Source organism: Elaeis guineensis, chromosome 3, assembly GCF_000442705.2.
Source record: "Elaeis guineensis isolate ETL-2024a chromosome 3, EG11, whole genome shotgun sequence".
Taxonomy (NCBI): Eukaryota; Viridiplantae; Streptophyta; class Magnoliopsida; order Arecales; family Arecaceae; genus Elaeis; species Elaeis guineensis.
The window spans coordinates 96,565,808-96,591,717 of record NC_025995.2 but is presented as its reverse complement, the minus strand read 5'-3'; the positions used below and the strand labels follow the sequence as shown (position 1 = coordinate 96,591,717).

General features: G+C 43.7%; 1 protein-coding gene across 1 annotated transcript; it reads left to right on the top strand.

Moving 5' to 3' along the window:
* Positions 1 to 2,637: 2,637 nt before the first annotated feature.
* Positions 2,638 to 6,930, top strand: LOC105041787 (malonyl-coenzyme A:anthocyanin 3-O-glucoside-6''-O-malonyltransferase-like). The gene is made up of 2 exons (XM_010918815.4): positions 2,638 to 3,416; positions 5,898 to 6,930. Exons 1-2 carry the CDS (start codon positions 2,751 to 2,753, stop codon positions 6,573 to 6,575), a joined length of 1,344 nt encoding a protein of 447 aa, XP_010917117.1. The 5' UTR covers positions 2,638 to 2,750; the 3' UTR covers positions 6,576 to 6,930.
* The last annotated feature ends 18,980 nt before the right edge of the window (positions 6,931 to 25,910 follow it).

Sequence of the window (25,910 nt, the reverse complement as noted above, 5' to 3'; positions counted from 1 at the left end):
GTATATGAGGCTAAATATATGGCTGTCTGGATCCTCACATCTACCATCAATAATATTAATCTGGAATATTCTAACGGCCTTAGGATACCAGTCTGGGGAGATAAGGAGGACATGGAGGCAAGATGTTGGAAGCTTATGTCATGCTACCGACCCGAGATAGCGAGCCGAAGGTCGCGGCAACCAACGCACATTTATAGGAAACTCTCTCCATAAGCATTCAAGATATCTTATCACGATATCAATGTATCACAATGGAACAAAATTTAAATAATTATTATTCAACTTTATTTCAAAACAACTAAATCAAATATCTTACAAAATAAAATTTTATAATCTTATATCAAATCTTAATAAATTTTAATCTAAAATAAAATATCAAAATCTTCCTCTAATTCGCTCTCTCATATCAGATCCCCAAATTAAGCTAGATCTCTGAATATGTAAAAATAGTAAAAATAGAGTAATGAGCTAAACAGTCCAGTAAGCAATGTACACTTTAGCTAAATAAATTCAGTAATAATAATATACCGAAAATAACTGTGCAAAATGCAAAAATGCAAAGATACAGTATTAGTCAAATAAGAACAATACAGATTCAGTCTTTCCAAAATTTATTTTCAAATTCATTTTTATTCATCAGTTTCTTTGAAAATATCACTTTCATCTCGACAGCCATGAACCAACCAAATACCAGCGTATAACCTCCTACTACTAGAATATCGAAATATCAGTATTTAAGCGCCCTACTGGTAGGGTATCAAAGTACCAGCGCATAACTCTTACTGATCGAGTATCAGAGTACCAGTATTTAACCATTCTACTGGTAGGGTATCAAAATAATCATAAGGGTTTCACCGCCCCACTAGTAGGATATCAAAATATAGTCAAGCTGCGAGTCAAAATATATTCTCAATTTAAAATATTTTTTTATATTTTATTAATTTAAAAAGTTCATAAACCAGACGATATCGAAATCAATCAACATAACTTAATATGGTCATTCATAAATCAGAAAGGAGCATATTCAAAAATACCATGTATCATATTTGTAAATCATGCATAATTTAATATAAAAAATATTTTATAATATGCTGATAAATCTAAAAGAAGTGGAGCATTATGTACCTCATATGCGTTCCAACAAATCCATATAATTTTATAAATTTATCTTTCAAAACCTAATATCCAAAATTATTATTTTATTAAACTAAATCTTAGTTACTTCAAAATAAAATACTAAATCTTCTTAAGCCCACTATCTGATGGTCGATGGTCAAGATTCCCTTTCTTAGAATCTCAAAAGGCTATTAGAAGATTTTTCTAAGATCCACAAAATCAAAAAGAGATACTTTTAGAGAGAGAAAGTAGGGTTTTCAAACTAAAGGGAGAGGGAGAAGACAGAAAAACTCTATGTTTTCTTTTTTTTCTTTTCTTTCTTCTTCTTCTTCCCATAGGTTTTCTTTGACAGAACAGGAGACCGTGAGGTCCCCCTTCTTGTTTCTCAGATCGAAGAGCATAACTGCCGATCGATGGCCGATGGCCACTGGGGCTATAATGGAGCAACTCGGAGAGGCCAAATCGACATCGGCGGTGACCACCGGTGTCGGAAAAAGCCAAAAAAAGAAGGGCAAAATAGAGGGGTTTTGCCCTTCTATGTTTCAGCAAATCGGATGGTTGGCGGCTGTATGCACCGATAAGGGAAGGAAGGAGAGGAAGAGAGAAAGAGGAGCTGGAGTTTATCTCGAGTTTCGGTGACTGCTACGGCAAGAAATCAAGGCAAGCACGGTAAAGGGCTTTCGCAAAAAATCTCCGACGATCCTCGCCGATTGCTCTCGATTTTTTGGTGGGGAAGAAGAGAGAAGGCTTCTTCTCTTTAAATAGGGCTGGTGGGGAAGAGTTTCACTCCTCCTCAGAATGGATTTTGACTTTACTTGAGAATCGATCGGAAGGAAGGAGAAGACTTCTCATGAGATTCTTATTCATTTTTATTTTTTATTTTTATTTTTTTTGGTGCTTTAAAAATGAAAATTCCTCCTCAGGATGGATTTTGACTCTAATTGGGAGTCGGTCGGGAGGAAGGAGAAGCCTCTTCATGAGAGTCTTCTTCATTTTTTTTTTTTTATGCTTTAAAAATCATGCAAGGGATTTTACATGGGATTGGGTACTACAGCTTATCTTTTCTTCTTCTTCTTTGATCGAGCGAGAGCGAGGTGGGGAAGAGAAAGAATTTAATTGATCAAGTTTTAACCATTTCTAACTCTGTGTTTTTTATTTATCGGACCGGATGCAACCGATTCTCGATTTAACCGGTCCGTCGGCCAAACATGCATGTCAATCATACCAAAATCAACAAACAAATAAATACATGGCAAACCTTGAAGATGTGCGTATCGATGTATGTATGTAATTCTAATCCGTCGCTGGTGACCGTAGCATGACCGCGACAGCGTGTAAAAAATTAGTAGTGTTAACTTTTATGGGCCTTCATTTTATTATTATTATTTTTAATCTATAAAATCATAATCAAAGTTAAATAAGAAAATTAATTACCGCGGGCAAAAACAAAATGTAAATGTCGTCTTCCACACACGCCACCAAAAAGAAGAAGAAGAAGAAGAAGAAGAAGAAGTCGTCGTTTAAAGGTATCATTGCTTCCAGGACCACCTAAAACAAACATTTTGCCCCTTACCTCCGTGAAGAAGTCCCTTGCCGACCTCCTCCAGGACTCCCTCGTCCCGACGTCTCCAAGGATGCCTTGCGTCCGAATCCTTAACGCGTCCCGCGTCCCTCTCCCTCCAGGTCCTTCTCCTCCTCCGGGGGACACCGTGCGGCTCTCCTTCTTTGATACCTTATGGGTCGTCGTCCCCCCGATCCAACGGCTCTTCCTCTACCCCGACGCCGCCCTCCCCTACGCCTCCATCGTCGACTCCCTTAAGTCCTCCCTCTCCCGAACCCTCCCCCTCTTCCACCCCTTCGCCGGTAACCTCACCTACCTCCCCGCCTACGGCGACGCCGTCATCGACTGCTCCACCTCCGCCGCCCCCGCCGTCTCCTTCCTCGAGGCCGAGTCGGACCTCGACATCCGCCGCCTCGCCGAGGACGAGACCCACGACCTTGAGTCTTTCCTCCAGCTCGTACCGGACCTCGGCGGCGTCCGTGAGCTGCCGGCCCCGGTGCTCGCAGTCCAGGTGACGGAGTTCGCCGGCGGAGGGGTGGCGGTTGGGCTGGCCGTCCACCACGCGGTGACGGACGGGAAGGGGATCTGGCGATTCGTTGAGTCGTGGGCAGCGGCGTGCAGAGGGCGTGGGGATCCGCCGGGTCCCACGCCGCTGCATGATCGAGCCATTATAAGACACCGGACCGGCGACGACATCGCCCGGCTGCTCTTGAGACGGATGGCGCCCGCGCTGCCCAAGGTGAGTCAGATATATGGATGAAAACTGGAATATTCTAACGATACTTGTCGCAGGGTGCCATCAGACTGGAAAATTCTACTGGTGCTTCCCACTGAAAAGAATAGTCTATTTATCTATTATTAAATATATATTGTCGACCCAAATTCCCAGAAAAAATTTTATATTTATTAGCCGTTGTCATATTTTGAGTACATGCATTATAAACCATGTTTATAGTTTATAACTAATCTTATAGACAGAGTTATAGTTTGTGATGATAATTTTTATAGTTTGTTATAGGTTGTAACACATTACATCATACATATACATACATACATACATACATATATATATATATATATATATATATATATATATATATATATATATATAGAGAGAGAGAGAGAGAGAGAGAGAGAGGTACCCTCATTTAAATATATTATTAATCACTTTGCATATTTTTTGTATATTTATAATACGTGTTATAAAACAAATCAATAATCCATTTTTTTAAAAATGGGTGGTTGAAAAATCAAAATGAATAAGTTGGCTCCAATATTGTATGATTTGTTTTTGGTTCCAAAAATTGAGAATAAGTTGAGATTGAATTCATGATTTTGGATCCACTTTTAACTCTATCTAATCTGATCGATGTGCATCGCTGATTTAGTTTATACAATGAATGATGATATTTAAAATAAAGGATTACAGATAAATAAAAAATATGATATAAATTTTTTGGGAGAAAAAGATAAATTATGTATGAGAAACTATATAACTAATTTGTAAACGTTGACAAGGGATTAATACAAAACTGCACTGAAACCAAGAGCCAATAGCTAATTGGCTTTGTATTTGACAAGCTCATTTTCTAAGACCGGAATCATTGTTTGATTTATGGCCAGGTTCGCACTTAATACTCCTTGCATCAGACCTATTATAGGATCATTTTTCTCACAACCTTATTTAATGTTGTAAAAACTTCTAGGTTTGTTGCTTGCTGGTATAATATCTAGATAATATAATTGCAACAATAAACAGATTCGAGATTATTCTATGACTTCCAAAAAAAAAAAAAATAAAGTAAGTGGCCTCTACTTTTCACCATCCCAAGCTCATTCTGGAAGTTGATTTGGCAAAAGTTGTTGAGCAGATCAAGTGATAATCATTTTTGTCTATGATTTAGCATATGCTTAATGAGCTCCACCACTGTTTCTTTATTCCAGAACTTTAAAGTAGTTCATGTGTTTGTGCGAGTGAACTTTACAATCGATTGGCTGGCTGAGATTAGTATTAATATTCATCATATTGATATCTCTACTTTTCATCCTGATTTTATTTTTTTTATTGGAAGTTGATGCTAGAGGGACTCTTTGCTTGATGTTTCTTTACTATAATTTTTTTTCTCTATATTACTAAAAAAAGAAAAAATAAAGTGGAGAACCAATAACGGAATCATGAACCAGGGATAAGGCGTCCATCCAAAAGGAATCTTGGACGCTGTAAGATAAGTTGTGAAGTTGTGAGGCATCCCATCTTTGAAAGAGTAAGTTTTGTAATTATCGGAAAAAATAAAGTGGAGCATGAAATGATATTTTCTTAATATCTTTCAAGGCAAGATATTAGGAGCCGCGGTGGATCAAGTTGCAGCCCGTTGAGACTTGTCATCCCATATGCGACCTGTTTATTAAATAAACTACAAATTAAAGATCAAATCTAATCTATTTATTAGAGAAATCAAAATCAAACTGATCCAATCAGCATAACCTATTTAATCTAACAACCCATTAATGCAACATGAATCAATCAATAATAACAATTAAAACAGGTATTAAATAGGTTAGCAGATTAAACAAGTCTCTAACGAACCTACTTGTAATCGGGCCATTTTGATTTAATTATTAAATAGGTTGAAATGAATTAAACAAACAGTATTTTCAGTCTGAATCTAACCTATTTAGTAAATAAATTTAAATTTAGTTGATTAATGTATATAATAAAACTTACCTATTAATGCCATTTTGAATTTGCTTATCATGGTTTGATAACGAGTGGGATAACCTAATCTATTTAGTAAATAAGTTTGACATGCGGGACTGTGGGAGGCTTGGAGCGGGTTTTCGCTTAGTTAAAATATATAATGGAGCCCATGAGTATGGAATTAAAATGATTCTGGTAATTACTTGAGCTATAAAATAACAAATATCGTTTAATTATAAGATGGTTCATGTTCGCTGGATCTGTCCAATGGTCACTTGCTATACTAATCTCTTTGTATGTAAACAATTTAAGGGCACGTGCACGTGCCCGGTTCCGGGAGTTATCCGTCATGCACGTGCCCTGGGATTTATGCAGGTCCACTCCATGTAATGATTTCTCCTCTTCTTTTTCTGTTCGTTCCCGCGGGCTGGGATTTGCTGCCTTGAGTCTCAATATTCTTGATTTTATTAGGATTATGTTTTGTATCGCTGACGTGAATAATTATGCTGGCATGACGAGAAGATTGCGGGCCCAATTGTTTCTTTTCTCGAAGACCGCTTCCATCACAGGCGAAGGACGTTCACCCTCGCCCCCGCTTTCATCCAATCCCTGAAGCAACGAGCCGTCCCTCAAAGCACAGACGTCAGCCACTGCCCCATCACGACCCCTTCCACCTTCGTGGCCATCTCCGCCCACGCCTGGCTCTGCATCGCGCGCGCCAAAGCCCTCGCCGGCGACGCGGCCACCACCCTCGGCTTGGCTGCCGACTGCCGCGCGCGCCTCGACCCCCCCCTCGACGAGGCCTACGCCGGGAACTGCATCCGCGGGTGCTTCGCGCAGGCCACGGCGTCGGAGCTCTTGGCGCCCGGCGGGCTCGCTTTGGCGTGCGAGAGGATCCGGCTGGCTGTCCGGGCGGGCGTGGGGGAGCCGCTGAGGGAGTACGAGGAGTCGGTGGAGGAGTACAAGAGGATGCCGCGGGCGAGTTCGGTGATCGTGGTGGGCTCGCCGAGGTTCCGGGTTTACGAGACGGACTTCGGGTGGGGGAGGCCGGCGAGGGTGGAGCTGGTGTCGATGAACCACGACGGGGAGGTGGTGCTGGTCGCTGGCAGGGAGGAGGGGGAGGTGCAGGCGTCGGTGGCGCTCTCGGCGCGACCGATGGACTCGTTCTCCAAGTTGTTTGTGGGTGGGTTCGATGGATAGGCTGGGTGGGGAGGGAATGGAACTACAACGTCGCAAGTGAAAATAGCCATCAGATGTAGAACGGTCTTTGATCCATGGCGACAACCTATCTAAATTATTTTTACTATTTCTTCTCTGCGTCGAATGCTTTGATCTGCTTGAGATGTGGATGATGAGACAGGCGAGCACCCTATTGGAATCAGGCCAGTAAAGTGGTTGCATCCCTCGTGGGTTGCAACTTGGATTGGTCCAACTCGGACTTGCTTGCCCAACTTGCTTATTAGATTGGGCTGGATGGAGGTATTATGAACTTGTGATGGGCCTGGACTCAGAAAGCCCAAGGCAATCTCCAATACAGTTGCGATGAGTAAATAAAAAAAAAAAGATTTTAATGTCCAGTCCATTTATGGACCCGACTTCAACTTTTAAGTCCCATCGGCTTTTTGTATAACTTTCGATCTATTTTTAATAAAATTTTAATTTTTATTCCTCATGAGATAAAAATATCCTCAATTCAATAACATATTTTCTTTCTAAACAAAAAATATCTAAACAGGATAAATTAATAAGAAAAGCAAATTAACTATATAATGATAAATTAATTATGTGCAGTAGTAAATTAATTATGTACAGTGATAAATTAATTATATATCATATTAATTTAACCATATGCAATAGTAAATTAACTGTATATCATATTAATTTAACTATATGTAGTGGTCAGTTAATTGTATTTCATATTTATTTAACTGTACGCAGTGGTAAGTTAATTATATATAGTAATAAATTAACTGTATACCATATCAATTTAACTGTATATAGTAGCCAGCTAACTATATATAATGACAAATTAGCTATGTATCATGTTTATTTATCTATATGCAATGATAAATTAACTGTGTACTATATTTATTTAATTGTATGCAGTGGTCAAATAACTATATACCATGTTAATTAGTTAGTTAATTATGTGCAATGGTAAATTAATTATAAACCGTCACCATCCTCACCGGTGATGCCCTCCTCGGCTTTGCCTTCGACCACCTCGACCCTGCCTCCTACCTAGCCAACAACACCATTCCACCTACTCACATGGTCGCTAAGCTCTTCTGCTCCATCAGGCTCGAGGGGTTAGTCACCAGCCAGATGGTGGACATTAAGTCCATGAGGCTGGTAGTCCCCTTTGATCTCGATCAGCTCAAATTCATTCACCTTCACAAGATTGTCTTTCTGCTAGAGACCTTGGCAGTCATTGGAGAGATTATTCGTGGGGGCTATCCCGCTCCTTCAGGCCTAAGGGGTTGGTCGTCGACCAAATGGTGGACATCAAGTCCATGAGGCTGGTAGTCCCCTTTGGCCTCAATCTGCTCAAATTCATCCACCTCCATAAGACCGCCTTCCTACTAGAGGCCTCGACAGTCATAGGAGAGATTATTGATGGAGGCTCCAACAATCAGATTGAACTGCTGCGGCGATATGCTAGGTGTATGAGATTGCTATTCCAAATGGTAGATGACATCCTCAATGTAACCCAATCATTGAAGGAGTTAGAGAAGATAGCCGAGAAGAATTTGGTCGGCGATAAAACTAGATATTTGAGGCTCATAGGGCTGAAGGAGTCTAGGGGAATACATCGAGGAGCTACTGAAGGATATAGTGACAACTTAATTATGTACCATGCTAATTTAACTATGTACAATAGCAAATTAACTATGTATCATATTAATTTAATTATGTATAGTGACAATTTAATTATGTGCAATGATAAATTAAGTGTGTATCATATATATGTAACTATGTACAATAGTAAATTAACTATGTACTATATTTATTTAACCTTGTACAGTGGTAAATTAACTGTATATCATATTTAGTTAACTATATATGATATTAATTTAACTGTGTACAGTGACAATTTAACTATATACTATATATATAGCTATATACAGTGATAAATTAACTATATACCATATTTAGTTAACTGTATACCATATTAATTTAACTATATGCAGTGATAAATTAACTATGTATCCGTTGATTTAACTACGTACAGTGACAAATTAACTGTATACCATATTATTTTAACTATATGCAGTGGCGAATTAATTATATACTATATTAATTTAACTATGTATCATAATATATATAACTATATACAATAGTAAATTAATTATATATCATATTTATTTAACTATGTATCGTGGTAAATTAATTGTATGTTATGTTTAGTTAACTATGTACTATCTAAATTTAACTGTGCAATGACAAATTAACTATATATCATGTTAATTTAACTGGATGTAGTGATAACTTAACTGTATGCAGTGACAAATTAACCATATATCATATTAATTTAACTGTGTGCAATGATAATTTAATAGTATAAAGTGGTAATTTAACTATGTGTAGTAGCAAATTAACTGCATATCATATTAATTTAACTGTATACTATATATATATAACTATATATAATAGCAAATTAGCTTTGTATTATGTTTATTTAAATTATGTATAGTATTGATTTAATTATGTATCATATTAATTTAACTGTATGCTGTGATAAATTAATTATATATTATATTAATTTAACTATATGCAGTGATAATTTAATTGTATATCATGTTAATTTAACTGTATACTGTGGTAAATTAATGATATATTATATTAATTTAACTATGTGTAGTGATAAGTTAATTGTGTATAATATTAATTTAACTGTGTGTAGTGATAATTTAATTATGTACAGTGATAAATTAACTGTGTACTATGTTAATTTAATTATGTGCAGTGATAATTTAACTATATATAATGATAAATAAACTATACATCATGTTAATTTAACTATGTACAATGATAATTTAATAGTGCATAGTAGTAATTTAATTGCATATAGTGATAACTTAACTGTGTACCATATTAATTTAATTGTATACCATATATATAACTATGTATAAATAGTAAATTAGTTGTGTATCATGTTTATGTTAAGTATGTGCAATATTGATTTAATTATGTATCATATTAATTTAATTGTATGCTGTGGTAAATTAACTATGTATTATGTTAATTTAACTATGTATAATGATAATTTAATTATGTATCATATTAATTTAACTATATATTATGATAAATTAACTATATATTATATTAATTTAACTATGCAGTAATAAATCAAATTATGTATCATATTAATTTAACTATATGCAGTAACAATTTAACTATGTATAATGATAAATTAACTATGCGCCATGTTAACTTAACTGTGTGCAGTGATAATTTAATTATGTGTAGTGGTAAATTAACTATGTACCATATTAATATAACTGTATGCAGTGATATTTAACTGTATACCATATTAATTTAATTGTATACAGTGGTAAATTAACTTTATAGTATATTAATTTAATTACGTATATGTATATATAACTATGTACCATATCATAATTTATATATAAATTTTTTTTTTTTGAACAATAGTTGCATAACTAGCTAATTAGTTGAATGACAATAACGTGATTATGGCTATATTATTATGTTAACTATCCCTTATAAGGATTATCGACAACATCATGTGAGCTAAATAAGTGAATGTTGGATACGTCATTTATGTGGCTCACATATAAAGATTAGTTATTAGAGAACTCACATAATTATCCAGTATCACTAGTTATGCCCAAGATAATTTTCTTAATGGAAGAAAATCATTAATATTTTGGTTATCTGATAAGGATCTGTAGCCCAACCTATTCAAGTCTGTGAGATCTATTGGTAAATGGCTTTTATGAAGGCATAGGTTGGAAAACTCCTCTTTCAAGTTTCTTTATAGATAAACTCTAATTAAATACTTCAATAATTATATTAGAAGGTATGTACCGCTAATATTTTCACTACATAAAATTATTTTATTAGAGATATTTTCTTACATCCAATACTAAAAAAGATTAAGGTTTGTAATTGACTTTGTTACAATAACAACATGCCAACAATCCATAATCTAAGAAAAAGGGGTATAATAATTAATCATTATCGCTCTCTTTATGGTGATCATGAGAAGTCAATTGACCATTTGTTGCCTCATTGTTGTATTCACAAATTTTTTGGGGCCATGCATGTGCTTAGAGTTTTTCAAGTGCAACCAATGCCATGCAATCTAAATGGAACTCTGGCATGATTGCAGGAGGAAAAATCCAGATCTTAGGGCATATTCCCAAAGATCGATGTCCTCGCATCTACAGGATGTTGGAATATATGGAAGGAGTGAAGTAGAAGACTCAAATTTGAAGCCTATATAGTAAGGAAGCAGCCAGGAAGCCTATCCTTCTCATCAGAGGTTGGATCTCCGATATAAAGAACAGCAAGCTCTCGAAAAACTTCATGATGACCCAAGATGGGGGCAAACAGGATGAACGACTACAGGTTGCTCCCATCGCCACACTATCCCTATTCTGCATTCAGAGTTATCTCTTTTCGTGGGAGAGGAGGCAAGTCATAGCTGGGAAGAGAGGCGCATATAGAATTTTCTTTTGTATGGCACAGTAGTTACCCACCTGCTGGGTGGAAAAACTAATAGCTTGTTTGGATTGGGGGTATATAGAGGTTTATAAGGGGAGGGGAGGATATAGAATGAATCTATGTTTGATAAAAAAAATTTTTGAGGTAAAGGAGGGTAGAGAAGGATTCTCTCAATCTCTGTGTACCTCTCACTCACTTAATTTTCTATACCCCCGATTTAGGATGTAATGGAGGGAAAGGTTCAAGATCAAATTTTATTTTTTCAATTTATCTTTAATAAAATTTTAAAATTATAACTAGGCTATTTTATAATCTCTCTTTCTAATCGCACAGACTAATTTTTTGCTCTTTGCACAAGTCAGAAACTCTAATTGTCTCTTCGCCCGCAGGCCGCCCCCTCGCATGCAAATTCGAATATCATGATCTTTAGAAGGCAGATTTCGGTGATAGAAATTCAGAACATGTCAGTGTCTAAGCTGACGGTAATCTCTCATAACCAGACTTCAGCTTTAACATTGGCATCTTCATATTTTTCTGATATGAATGCTCTTATTAATGAGAAAAAATATCATAAATATTAAATAGTATATATATTAATGAGAAAGGATATATTTGTCAAAATATACATAAAAATTTTTATATCCTTCTCTTAATCCCTCTATCCAAATAAGGATAAGATATGTACCTTTCTTTATCCTTCTCCTTTCTTTCCAAATAAGGATTCATTAATTTCCTTACTCTCTCCTCCTCTCCCCTCCATTACCCTCTCCTCCCCTCCCATCGTGAATTGTGTACCCCCAATCCAAATAGACCATAAGGGGAAAAAAATGTAGAGATCATAAGATTATTCATCTCTTGGGCTCTGGCCCGCTCTAAGAAGCTGGCGACAAGTTCACCGTCTTCATCTCCATGGGAAGAGCCATGCTTGTGACTATCCGATACATGGGCACCGTGCTCATATAGTAAACTGCTTGCCCCACGCTCTCATATGCCATCTTGTATCCGATCGAGTCCACAACCCCCTACATGGAAAATCGCATACCATCCACCGCATAGTGCCCACGTCGCCGCCGACGCCTACCACATCACTATAGATGTCCGCCAGCACAACCCTTGGCATCGGTGCCATATAGTGCCTCTGCCCCGCTGCCACGATCGTTGGGTGGATGCCCGATGCCAATGGGATCAGATAAGCCAATTGGTCTGCGCCGGTGATCGAGATGTATCATCCGACCATTGCCATGCTATTCTGCTCTAGCCAGTACATTGTCAGAAACTCTTTTATATAGAAGAAAAAGAAGGAATAAAGAAACTCTTTTATACATCGTCCGGACTCCTATGGGAGCCAGACTTCGTTCCCGACTCCGACTGCGGGAAGACTTCGTCCGGACTCCTACGGGAGCCGGACTCCGTCCCCGACTCCGACTGCAGGAAGACTTCGTCCGGACTCCTACGGGAGCCAGACTTCATCCCCGACTCCGACTGCAGGAAGACTTCATCCGGACTCCTACGGGAGCCGGACTTCGCCCCCGACTCCGACTGCGGGAAGACTTCGTCCGGAATCCTACGGGAGCTGGACTCCGTCCCCGACTCCGACTACGGAAAGACTTCGTCCGGACTCCTACGGGAGCCGGACTCCGTCTCCGACTCCGACTGCAGGAAGACTTCGTCCGGACTCCTACGGGAGTCGGACTCCGTCCCTGACTCCGACTGCGGGAAGACTTCGTCCGGACTCCTACGGGAGCCAGACTTCGTCCTCGACTCTGACTGCAGGAAGACTTCGTCCGGACTCTTACGGAAGCCAGACTTCGTCCCCGACTCCGACTGCAGGAAGACTTCGTCCGGACTCCTACGGGAGCCGGACTTCGCCCCCGACTCCGACTGCGGGAAGACTTCATCCGGACTCCTACAGGAGCCGGACTCCGTCTCCGACTCCGACTGCAGGAAGACTTCGTCCGGACTCCTACGGGAGCCAGACTCCGTCCCCGACTCCGACTGCAGAAAGACTTCGTCCAGACTCCTACGAGAGTCGGACTCCATCCCCGGCCCCGACTGCAGGAAGACTTCGTCCGGACTCCTACGGGAGCCGGACTCCGTCCCCGACTCCGACTGCAGGAAGACTTTGTCCGGACTCCTACGGGAGCCGGACTTCGCCCCCGACTCCGACTGCGGGAAGACTTCATCCGGACTCCTACGGGAGCCGGACTCCATCCCCGACTCTGACTACAGAAAGACTTCGTCTGGACTCCTACAGGAGCCGGACTCCGTCTCCGGCTCCGACTGCAGGAAGACTTCGTTCGGACTCCTACGGGAGCCAGACTCCGTCCCCGACTCCGACTGCAGGAAGACTTCGTTCGGACTCCTACGAGAGCCGGACTCCATCCCCGGCCCCGACTGCAGGAAGACTTCGTCCGGACTCCTATGGGAGCCGGACTCCGTCCCCGGCCCCGACTGCAAGAAGACTTCGTCCGAACTCCGTCCCCGACTCGACTGCAGGAAGACTTCGTCTGGACTCCTACGGGAGCCAGACTTCGTCTCCGACTCTGACTGCAGGAAGACTTCATCCGGACTCCTACGGGAGCCGGACTCCGTCCCCGGCCCCGACTACAGGAAGACTTCGTCCGGACTCCTATGGGAGCCGGACTTCGTCTATAGAAAGCCTCTGACTGGGCTCCTACCGCAAATGGCCCTCGCCTATAGTACTAACGCTCAAGGCATCCAACGGTAGAAAGCCCGCCAGTAACATTCGGGCTCCTTTTAGATGGATAGCCACCTCTCTCCGCCAGGCGCTTCAACCGAGCTTCGGCTGACAGGCCTGGACTCCCTGACAGGCTACAGTAACGGCCACGACTCTGCTCCACCTCCTGCGACGGATTCTGCGTGGCTCCATCACTCCCCGTAACAGGCTCCACGCGGCAGGCTGCAATAACGGCCATGACTCTGCTCCACCTCCTGCGACAGATTCTGCGCGGCTCCATCGCTCCCCGTAACAGGCTCCACGCGGCAGGCCGCAGTAATGGCCACGACTCCACTCCACTTCCTGCAGCGGGTACTGTGCGGCTCCACCACTCCCTGGCAAGTCGCGACAACGGACGTCGCTCCACTCTCCGCAACAGATTCCACGTGGCGAGCCATGGTGACAGCCACGACTCCACCCCATTACTCTTCATAATAAACTCGTCCTGGCCCGAGCGACCCACTACTAGGCGGTTATAAACATCGCTATCAATCCGTTGCTCCCTCCGCCTATAAAAAGGGGGCCCAGATACGTTATTCTCTAAGCTCTAATTTCTATCTTAAAACTCTGCTAAAATTTTCGTTCGAGCACTCCATTCTTGTTGAGGCAGAGAACTGACTTGAGCGTCGGAGGGTCTTGCCGGAGCACCCCCAACTCCGGTTTAGACTTCCTTTGCAGGTCCCGGTGGCGACTGCGACTCCCTCGACTCCAGCTTCTCCGACGCAGGCGGATTTTTGCTCCAACAGGATTGGCGCTAGAGGAAGGGGCCTGTGTCTTTGCAGTACCCTTGTTCTTAAAGGAGCGCTCAACGGGACCGCCTCCGGTCAGCTTTTCCGACATCCACTCCTTTCCCCACTAGGTCTTCACCCGATGCCTCCCCGCAAAGCATCCATGCGGTGATCCACGGCCTCCGCGGCCAGATCTCAGGCTCCGGCCTCACCTCCAGTATCCCAGCCTCCTCCCCCTCCTCCGGCAACAGCGGTTGGTGCGGAGCAATTCGACCTGCTGGTGCAGCAGGTCAGAGACCTCACTGAAGCTATGCAGGCCATACAACAGCAGCAGCAGCCGCAGGCATCAGTGCGACTGGAGAGAGCGTCACCAGAATTCCAAAATCCGACGGTAGGATGGGCCACTTGGGCCAGCCACCCCATTTTTCCCAGAAAGACGAATCCAAGGGTGGAGAGCCCTCAGTCAGATCACGATTCCACCCCTGGAAGATCTTTACCTCCATTCTGCCAGAAGACCCTCGAGACCCGTAGTCGAGAGGATTTTCTGGACCGGAGGCTCCAGGAGATGAACCGACGGATCGAAAAACTTCGCCACGCTCCCCCCGCTTATGGTAAGGGCATTTGTACTGATCCTCCCTTTTCTCAAATGATCATGCAGGAACCCATCCCGCCGAACTTCAAGCTCCCTCAGTTTGAGAGCTACGACAGAACTTCGGACCCAGTTGACCACCTGGAGACCTTCCGAACAATGATGCTGCTTCATGGCGCGCCCGATGCCATCCTGTGTCGAGCTTTCCCATCCACCTTGAAGGGAGCGGTGAGAAATTGGTACTCGACGTTGAAGCCGGATATCATCTTTTCCTTTGATCAGATGAGCCACCAGTTTGTGGCCCATTTTGTTAGCAGTCGGCGTCCCCGGAGGGGTTCGGAGTCTCTCATTAACATCAAGCAGAGGGAGGGGGAGTCCATTCGGGCTTACATCAACCATTTCAATATCGTCGTGTTGGAGGTTCGGAACTTGGACCAGTCGGTCGTGATGGCCCCTCTGAAAGGCGGCCTTCAGAAGAACGACCTTCTATTCTCCTTGGAAAAGAAGTACCCTAGAGATTTTGCTGATTTGTTGGCTCGGGCTGAGGGGTACATCCGAGTAGAAGAAGCCTTCAAGATGAAGGACGAGGAGACCGCGAGAGAGCGGCAGGCGGGAGACTCGAGTAAGCCCGCAGTCGAGAAAGAGGCGAGAGAAGCTCGATCGCATTCTCGGACTCTCCCTGGGCAAAAGCGCGCCCAGACTCCTCCCCGAGCGCACAGACAGAGAAGCCCGGAGCACCGAGTCCGCCGGAGGTCTCTCCTAGAGAGATTCCACAGCTATGCCCCCCTCAATGCATCGAAGACCCAGATACTGATGAAAGTCAGAAAGCAGCTCCCAAGGCTAAAAAGGATGCGCACGCACCTCGGAAAGCACAATCCTAATAAGTTCTGCCTCTACCATCGTAACCACGGCCATGACACGGAGGAATGCATTCAGCTCCGAGATCAGATCGAGGAGCTCATCAGACGAGGTCGGCTCGACAAGTTCATTCGACGTCGGTCTGAGGGTAGAGAGGATCGACCAAGGGCCCTGCCGCAGCCTGAACCGTCGAGGAGGGAAGAGCAGCCCGGAGATCGGCCTCCAATTGGGATCATCAACTCCGTCTCCGGAGGACCTTGACAGGAAGCAGACCTTCTACAGCCCTGGGATTTGAAAAACTTGTAAATGTATTACGAACGATCCCACTTTAAATCAAGATTCCTTCCAGACTTGCACATCTTTCCCTTTTTAGCATAGACTTGTAACGACAGGGGATAACCCCATCGGATAATAAAAACAAACCCTAATGTGGGCAAAGTTGAAAGTCCGGTTACTTTTAGATCGGATGAGGGGAGAGGTCATACAGCGCCCATATGCGCCCCCACAGCCATGTTAGGGACAGGAGGAGAACCGCGCCCTAACATGAGTAAGGTCGAAGGCCCGGTTACTTTTAGACTGGATGGGGGGAGAGGCCACACAGCACCCATATGCGCCCCCACAGCCATGTTAGGGATAGGAGGAGAACCTCGCCCTAACATGAGCAAGATCGAAAGCCCGATTACTTTTAGATCGGATGGGGGGAGAGGCCACACAGCGCCCATATGCGCCCCCACAGCCATGTTAGGGACAGGAGGAAAATCTCACCCTAACATGAGCAAGGTCGAAGGCCCGGTTACTTTTAGATCGGATGGGGGGAGAGACCACACAGCGCCCATATGCGCCCCCACAGCCATGTTAGGGACAGGAGGAGAACCTCGCCCTAACATGAGCAAGATCGAAGGCCTGGTTACTTTTAGACCGGATTGGGGGAGAGGCCCTGCAACGCCCATATGTGCCCCCACAGCCATATTAGGAACAAGAGGAGAACCTCGTCCTAACATGAGCAAAGTCGAAGGCCCGGTTACACTTAGACCGGATGGGGGGAGAGGTCCTGCAACGCCCATATGTGCCCCCACAGCCGTGTTAGGAATAGGAGGAGAATCTCGTCCTAACATGAGCAAAGTCGAAGGCCCGGTTACATTTAGATCGGATGGGGGGAGAGGCCCTGAAACGCCCATATGTGCCCCCACAGCAATGTTAGGAACAGGAGGAGAACCTTGTCCTAACATGAGCAAAGTCGAAGGCTCGGTTACATTTAAATCGGATGGGGGGAGAGGTCCTGCAACGCCCATATGTGCCCCTACAGTCATGTTAGGAACAGGAGGAGAACCTCGTCCTAACTTGAGCACAGTCGAAGGTCCGGTTACGCTTAGATCGGATGGGGGGAGAGGCCCTGCAACGCCCATATATACCCCCATAGCCCTGTTAGAGACAAGAGGAGGACCTCATCCTAACCAGAGCTGAAACCGATTACGTTAGAAATAGGGGAAGAACCTCGTCCTAACACCAATTAAGGTCTGGTCATTCAAGATTGGATGGGAAAAAGAGAACCTTCCAGCAACCCCTCTGCGCTCCCGCGACCCCATTAAGAGCAGGGGGACTAAGAGCAGGGGGAAAACCCTCACTCGAAAAAAAAAAAGAAAGAAAGAAAGGGAGAGGGGTTAAAAAGGAAAGCGATGAACTACATCAGCGACAACTGAAAAATAATTTACATTAAAAATACAGAGAACCTCGTCTCGACGAGGATGGGGGTTCTCATCAAAATCTTCGGTCTCCAAAAGAGCTCTCAACACGGGCCAAGGATAAGACGGCTTCCTCAGGGCGACAAGAAGCTTAGACCTCCGAGCTCGAACTCTGAAAGGAGGCGTCAAACTCGAGCGGTCCCGGACAAATTAGCGGCCACAAACAGAGAGACGGGTCAATGCGATGGCGATCGGATACCTCCGAATGGCATCGACATCGAGCGAGGCAAAAGCCGAAGGAAGATCGGCGAACGACAATTTAACACGTGAGTAAAAGAGGTAGCGAAAAATCTCCTTCTCATGTTATTTACTAAATATGCATTACAGAGCCCTTAAGACTGAAGAAGAAAAGAAAAAGAGGAGGGGAACACAACAATAACAATAGCGAATGAAAGAAGCTCGGTGGGCGACGATTTGACGCAAAGTGCGGACAAGGTAACAAAATCTCCTTCTCATTCTCGATTAACAAGATGTACGTTACAAGACCCTGAGGGCCGAGAAAAAAAAAACATTACTACAAGACTCGGAAGGAACACATTAGGGACCACTTCAAGCTTTCGACTTCTCCTTCCAGTTCCGTCCTTCTCGGTAGCACTTTTCAGTGCATGTGATAAATCCCTCGGCTCTCACCCCCCGCCTCATTTCGCTCCATCGCCGAAACCCCAACCCTAGGGGGAAAAGGGGGGATAGAATTCAAGGGGCAGCGACGACGACGGCAGCAGCGACGACGACCTGCATCGGGAAGAATCGGAAGTACCTCGGAGGCCGCGATGGCGCCGGAGGCATGCACCACCACCGTGTGCTCCACGACAACCACCGTCCTAGGTACTTCGGCAAGGTCGGCATACGCTACTTCCACCGTCCCCACAACAAGTTCTACTGCCCCACCGTCAGCGCCGACCGCTTCTAGTCCCTCGGCCCCGACGACGTCAAGAAACTCGCTACAGCTTGTGACGACAACTCTGCCCCCTTGACCGGTGTCACCCTGTTCAACTACTCCAAAATTCTCGGGCGGAACGCGTTCACCGGTTGTTTCCGTTATTAAATCCCTGTTGTTGAAGGAATTCTCCCTCGAGCCTCCTTTGAGGCGGTGGGAACCCTCAGTGACAATTTGACAGCCAAAGAATTCACAGGCCGCTGTTTTCTCCCTCCTACTCCTCTTGATCCGTGGCATCCTCTCGAGGTTGGCCTCCGGGGCAGAAGCCCCGGCGGGAGAACCCCTCGAAGGGGCTCGGAAGACTGAAGGCGGCGGGGAGCCGGTGGAGATGGCGAAGACTGGTGCGAAGAGTGCTTAGAGTCGAAAAGGGCGCTGATGGAGTGACTAAACTCTCAGGCAGAAGAAAGGTGTCAACTCTCAGGCGAAGTGAAGCCCCTGGAGGGAGGAGGGGGCTTAAATAAGCGACGGGGCCTGGCGCAGTTATGGTGGCGGATATCCCTAAGTCCACCAGCGCCCGCCATGTGTCCCACTCACCGTGACGTAGGGCTAGCTGTTAGCGGGACCATTATGGTGTGGCACTTAGGACTACGCTCCGGGGGAAATTCTGAAAGGACTCTTCGGATCGTCCTAATCGGAAAAAGACTCCAGCATGCACGCATTGAATGCCAAGATTTTCGAGGGCGGTCATGTGCAGAATTCAAGGAAGCGACTTCGGCTGTGAAAATTTTTCTGTACTTCCTTCGTTCGAAACTCGAACTCGAAAGTAGGGAGACTGGTGTTAGGTATAAAATCTCCCCCAGTCGAAGTTCGTGTCAGGAGCGACCACTCAGAGATTCTACCGGCATCCGACCTTCGGCGACATCTCTCTGACGATCGAGCCTCAGTAGCATTCCCAAGTTCTGCCGATGGATAAACCCCCACCAGCATCGACTAGATTCTTCACGACGGACGGACTCCTACGGGAGCCGGACTTCGCCCCCGACTCCGACTGCAGGAAGACTTCGTCCGGACTCCAACGGGAGCCGGACTCCGTCTCCGGCCCCGACTGCAGGAAGACTTTGTCCGGACTCCTACGGGAGCCGAACTTCGCCCCCGACTCCGACTGCGGGAAGACTTCGTCCGGACTCCTACGGGAGCCGGACTCCGTCCCCGACTCTGACTGCAGGAAGACTTCGTCCGGACTCCTACGGGAGCCAGACTCCATCCCCGACTCCGACTGCAGGAAGACTTCGTCCGGACTCCTACGGGAGCTGGACTTCGCCCCCGACTCCGACTGCGGGAAGACTTCGTCCGGACTCCTACGGGAGCCGGACTCCGTCCCCGACTCCGACTGCGGGAAGACTTCGTCCGGACTCCTACGGGAGCCAAACTTCGCCCCCGACTCCAACTGCAGGAAGACTTCGTCCGGACTCCTATGGGAGCCGGACTCCGTCTCCGACTCCGATTGCGGGAAGAATTCGTCCGGACTCCTACGGGAGTCGGACTCCATCTCCGACTCCGACTGCAGGAAGACTTCATCCGGACTCCTACGGGAGCCGAACTCCGTCCCCGACTCCGACTGCGGGAAGACTTCGTCCGGACTCCTACGGGAGCCGGACTCCATCCCCGACTCCGACTGCAGGAAGACTTCGTCCGGACTCCTACGGGAGCCGGACTTCGCCCCCGACTCCGACTGCGGGAAGACTTCGTCCGGACTCCTATGGGAGTCGGACTCCATCCCCGACTCCGACTGCGGGAAGACTTCGTCCGGACTCCTACGGAAGCCGGACTTCGCCCCCGACTCCAACTGTAGGAAGACTTCGTCCGGACTCCTACGGGAGCCGGACTCCGTCCCCGACTCTGATTGCGGGAAGACTTCGTCCGAACTCCTACGGGAGCCGGACTCCATCTCCGACTCTGACTGCAGGAAGACTTCATCCGGACTCCTACGGGAGCCGAACTCCATCCCCGACTCCGGGAAGACTTCGTCCGGACTCCTACGGGAGCCGGACTCTGTCCCCGACTCCGACTGCAGGAAGACTTCGTCCGGACTCCTACGGGAGTCGGACTTCGCCCCCGACTCCGACTGCGGGAAGACTTCGTCCGGACTCCTACGGGAGCCAGACTCCATCCCCGACTCCGACTGCAGGAAGACTTCGTCCGGACTCCTACGGAAGCCGGACTCCGTCCCCGACTCCGACTGCAGGAAGACTTCGTCCGGACTCCTACGGGAGTCGGACTCCGTCCCCGGCTCTGACTGCAGGAAGACTTCGTCCGGACTTCGTCCCCGACTCCGACTGCAGGAAGACTTCGTCCAGACTACTACGGGAGCCGGACTCTGTCCCCAGCCCCGACTGCAGGAAGGCTTCGTCCGGACTCCTACGGGAGCCGAACTCCATCCCCGGCCCCGACTGCAGGAAGACTTCGTCCGGACTCCTACGGGAGCCGGACTCCGTCCCCGACTCCGATTGTAGGAAGACTTCGTCCGGACTCCTACGGGAGCCAGACTTCGTCCCTGACTCCGACTGCAGGAAGATTTCGTTCGGACTCCTACGGGAGCCGGACTCCGTCTATAGAAAGCCTCTGATTGGGCTCCTACCGCAAATGACCCTCGCCTATAGTACTAACGCTCAAGGCATCCAACGGTAGACGGCCCGCCAGCAACATTCGGGCTCCTTTCAGATGGATAGCCACCTCTCTCCGCCAAGTGCTTCAACCGAGCTTCGGCCGACAGGCCTGGACTCCCTAACAGGCCACAGTAACGGCCACGACTCTGCTCCACCTCCTGCGACAGATTCTGCGTGGCTCTACCACTCCCCGTAACAAGCTCCATGCGGTAGGCCGCAGTAACGGCCACGACTCTGCTCCACCTCCTGCGACGGATTCTGCGTGGCTCCACCACTCTTCGTAACAGGCTCCACGCGGCAGGCCGCAGTAATGGCCACGACTCTGCTCCACTTCCTGCGGCGGGTACTACGCGGCTCCATCACTCTCTGGTGAGTCGCGACAACGAACGCCGCTCCACTCTCCGCAATAGATTCCACATGGCGAGCCATGGTGACAGCCACGACTCCACCCCATTACTCTTCATAATAAACTCCTCCTGGCCCCGAGCGGCTCACTACTAGGCGGTTACAAACGTCGCTATCAATCCGTTGCTCCCTCCGCCTATAAAAAGGAAGGCCCCAGATACGTTATTCTCTAAGCTCTAATTTCTATCCCAAAATTCTGCTAAAATTTTCGTTCGAGCACTTCATTCTTGTTGAGGCAGAGAACTGACTTGAGCATCGGAGGGTCTTACCGGAGCACCCCCAACTCCGGTTTAGACTTCCTTTGAAGGTCCCGACGGCGACCGCGACTCCCTCGACTTCAGCTTCTCCGACGCAGGCGTATTTTTGCTCCAACATAAGCAAATAATGATGTCTCGAATATAGCAAATTCATCGATCTCAAATCCAACGATGCAAAATCAATGATGCAAGATCAACGGTAAAATAGCATATATAATAGTGATCATGTACAATGATTCTTACCTTTATCGGTAACTGATCTAAGCATAAAAATCAATGTTCTTCTTCGATTTATGAATTTTAAAAATAAGATATTCTACTCGACATCTTATGCAGATAATCATATCGCTTCATAATCCTGATCAAATATAAAAATCATATATAGAAAAATTATCAATAATCGATCCTAATAACACAAATTTAGGACTTCTTCTAAGATTACCTAAAATCGAGATTTGTCTGAGTATCTAGACCCTCCATTGGTCTACAAGACTTCTAAAGAAAAAATCCATGAAGAAAGAGAAAATTTTAGAGAGAGAAAGTAGAGAAAAAATTTTCATATTCTTCAAATGAGGCAATCATGATCGAGATCATCAGAGATCATATCAAGGTGACTCAATATGGATTAACCATGATCGATGTTATAAATTTTGAATAAAAATCGGATTGGAATCCAACCTACTGCATGAATTTCGAAGCAGTCTCAGGTCATCATATTTTCATCTCAAGTTTATCCTAGGGTCCGTGATGAAATCAGAGAAAGAGAGAATGACCCTAGAGACAAAATCCATAAAGAGAGAGAAAATATCTAGAGAGAGAAAATAGAGAGAAAATCTAGAGAGAGAAGATGGAGAGAGAAGGTGAGAGAGGAGAGAGAGAAAATTCTCTCATTCTTTTTTTTTTCTTTTTCTTTTTTTCTTTTTCTTTTCCTTTCCTTTTCTTTCTTCCTTCTTCTTCCCGTGAGTGCTCTTTGGTGGGATAAGGGACTGTGCGGTCCCTTCTTGCTCCTCGGGTTAAGGGCGATGACTGCCGGTGGTAGTCGGCAGCAGCAAGTGAAGGCGGCGGTGGAGCCAAAGGTGGTCGGTGGTGAGGCTCAACCGGCAGAGACTAAAAAAGTACAATAAAAAATAGGAGATCCATCCTTTTTCTTTGAATTTCTCCAGTCATTGACCGATTACCAGTGGCCATGACCTTCAAAAAAGATAGATAGAGAGGTGGGGATCCAAACCTAAGGGTGAGACACCGCAAACGACGGCACCGGTGGCTGAAAAAGAGAGGAAAAAGGGTTCGGCCAAATAGAGCAAAATAGAGCTACATAGTTTTGTGGGTTTTCTGGTGAACCCGATGGCCGGCGAGGGTGCACGAAGCTATGAAAAGGAGGAGGAAAGAAGAGAGGAAGGAGGAGAAGGGCTTCCTCAAGCTTCAGTAGCATCGTCGGCTCTAATTTTTTATGTGCATGAGTATGGAAGATCATGGCTTCAATGGAAGCAATCAAGGGGAAAGAAGAGGAAGGAAGGTCGGTGATCATCGTGGGTTGTTTAGGAGGGGGAGAGGGGGTCTTATAGAGTGGAGGGGAGGTCGAATCTCCCTCGGATTCGATTTCTCCTCCGATGATTTGGGTGGAAGAAGACTCCCAGCGAAAGTCTTCTTCGTTCCATTCTTCTTCTTTTTTTAATGAGATTTGGGCCTCTAGATTTTGGGCTTGGTCCAAGACCCAAATGGGCCAGATGTTACATTCTCCCTCTCTTCAAATAATTTCATCCTCAAAATTAAGTTATGTTGTTTGAGATACATTCTAAAAATATATATATACATGCATCATGTCATTCTTATGCTTCCAATAATGTCTTACATATTATTTATTTCTCATTATCTTGTTATAACAAAAATTATTTGAAATCTCAAACTCATCCCTTCTTATTGATTTCTCAACTTTTTCGAAGAATCATAATATTTTGGACTAATAACAGAACTATCAAGCTATTAACAATATACTTGAAATGTCTAGGATTCTTCTTGGTATTATCTACAATGAAATAACCTACTAGCAAAAATTACTCGGCTATAATTTGATTAAATCAAGATCTGTAACATTCTTTCATTATCAATAAAATTCTTCTTTATTTACAACTAATGTATTTCATAATATCTTTTGAATTAAAAAATTAATATTTTTAATCAATTTAATCCACCATGCTTTTGCTGTGCACTCTGATCTTAATTTATCAAATTATATAGGTTTATCAAAAGATAAGAATATCCTTGTATGTTAGATCAATCAAAGGTAGATCCAACTTTCAAATTTTATATAAAATTTAGAGTAAAACTTTAAGTTTCTTTGTCTTTATTGCTCCTTGGGTATAGTACATCAAAATTAAATCTTAATCCACTTTCTATGTTTGAAATTATTGTATAAGCTTTATCACTCCTCAAGAATCCAACATGTCTAGAATCAATTTGAGTTAACATTTGATTTATCTTATAATCATTTAGATAATTTTTAAATTAATTTTTTTTAAAAAAAATTAATTTCAACTTGACAGACTAGAAGAACTCAAGCTAACATCCTTATAAGTAGAATCAACTTGATTATTTCTTGTAGAGCTCTCTTCATCACAACCCTTAATATTAATCGATAAATCTATACAAAATCTTATCCCTTATATAAGTCATTCAAAATTTAATACTAGCAAGATATCTTAGTTCAATTAAGAAATCTAAACTTTGACTTGAATAATTAATACACTTCACTATCTTCAACAATCACAAGAAAAATTAAAGAATCTAATCAAAAAATGGTAATACAAATTATTAAAGATTTCATCATAATGTATATATTATATTCTAACAAAATTGATTCTTCATATTTAATTTAACAACAATATCAAAATATCTTTGATCCACTTAAAAGCAAACTTTTGATTTGAAATTCAATGCAATTTAAAAAATTAAAACAATCACATCCAAATATGATATTTTGAATAATCAAAGATTTTATCAAGATGTATATCTCATATTCTCATAATAAAATTTAAGTATATTTTTCATCTAAAATTGAGTTTCATATATGATCTCTTATAGGTTCAATACTCAAAAATATTTCTCTCTCATATGATAAAATTTTTTCTTAGACATATCCTAACTTTCTTCTGATAAATTTAAAATTTGTAATGCTCATAATTAATATCAAAATCAAAAAATTTATCATGATCTTCACTCATATAAGTTTAGCATTCCAAAATTATCGAGTATACCTAACATAACATATCAATACCTCCCACTTCCTTCCAGGGTCAACTCTTCTTATATTCAGGTCACTCTTACTAATTAAAATTCAAGATATAACTCATCAATTTTATTATAGATATCATATACCACTTATGCATAAATTTTATCATAATATCTATTGATTCGAAATTCAATTACTGAATCATTTCTTTTATGTCTATCATGTTCTTCATGATCATAGTCTCAAGTTCAAATATCATTAAGGTCACAGTCCTGAATAATTATAACCTTAAGATTAAATACCACTTAAGTCATATTCTTTAGTGATCATAACTTAAGTTCTAATATCATTCTATCACATCCTTAATGATCATAACCTTAAACTCTGATATTATCTATTATACTCTATTGATTATAATCCTAGCATTTTGATATCACTTATATGACAATTTCTAGTGACCTTAAACCTGGGCTCTAGTATTATTCTGTCATATCCTAATCACTTGTATCATTATCTTCAAATGAATGTAACCTAAGCTCTAAGCTCAGATATCACTCTATCACAACTTATTGATTTTACATAAAGTTTTGATATCACTTCATAATCTCTAATGATCTTAAATCTAAGCTCTGATATTATTCTATCATATCCTAATCACTTATATCATAGACCTCACATGATCATAACCTATGCTCTGATACCGTTCTGTCATATCCTATCACTTATATCATAATTCCCAATGAGCATAACCAAAGC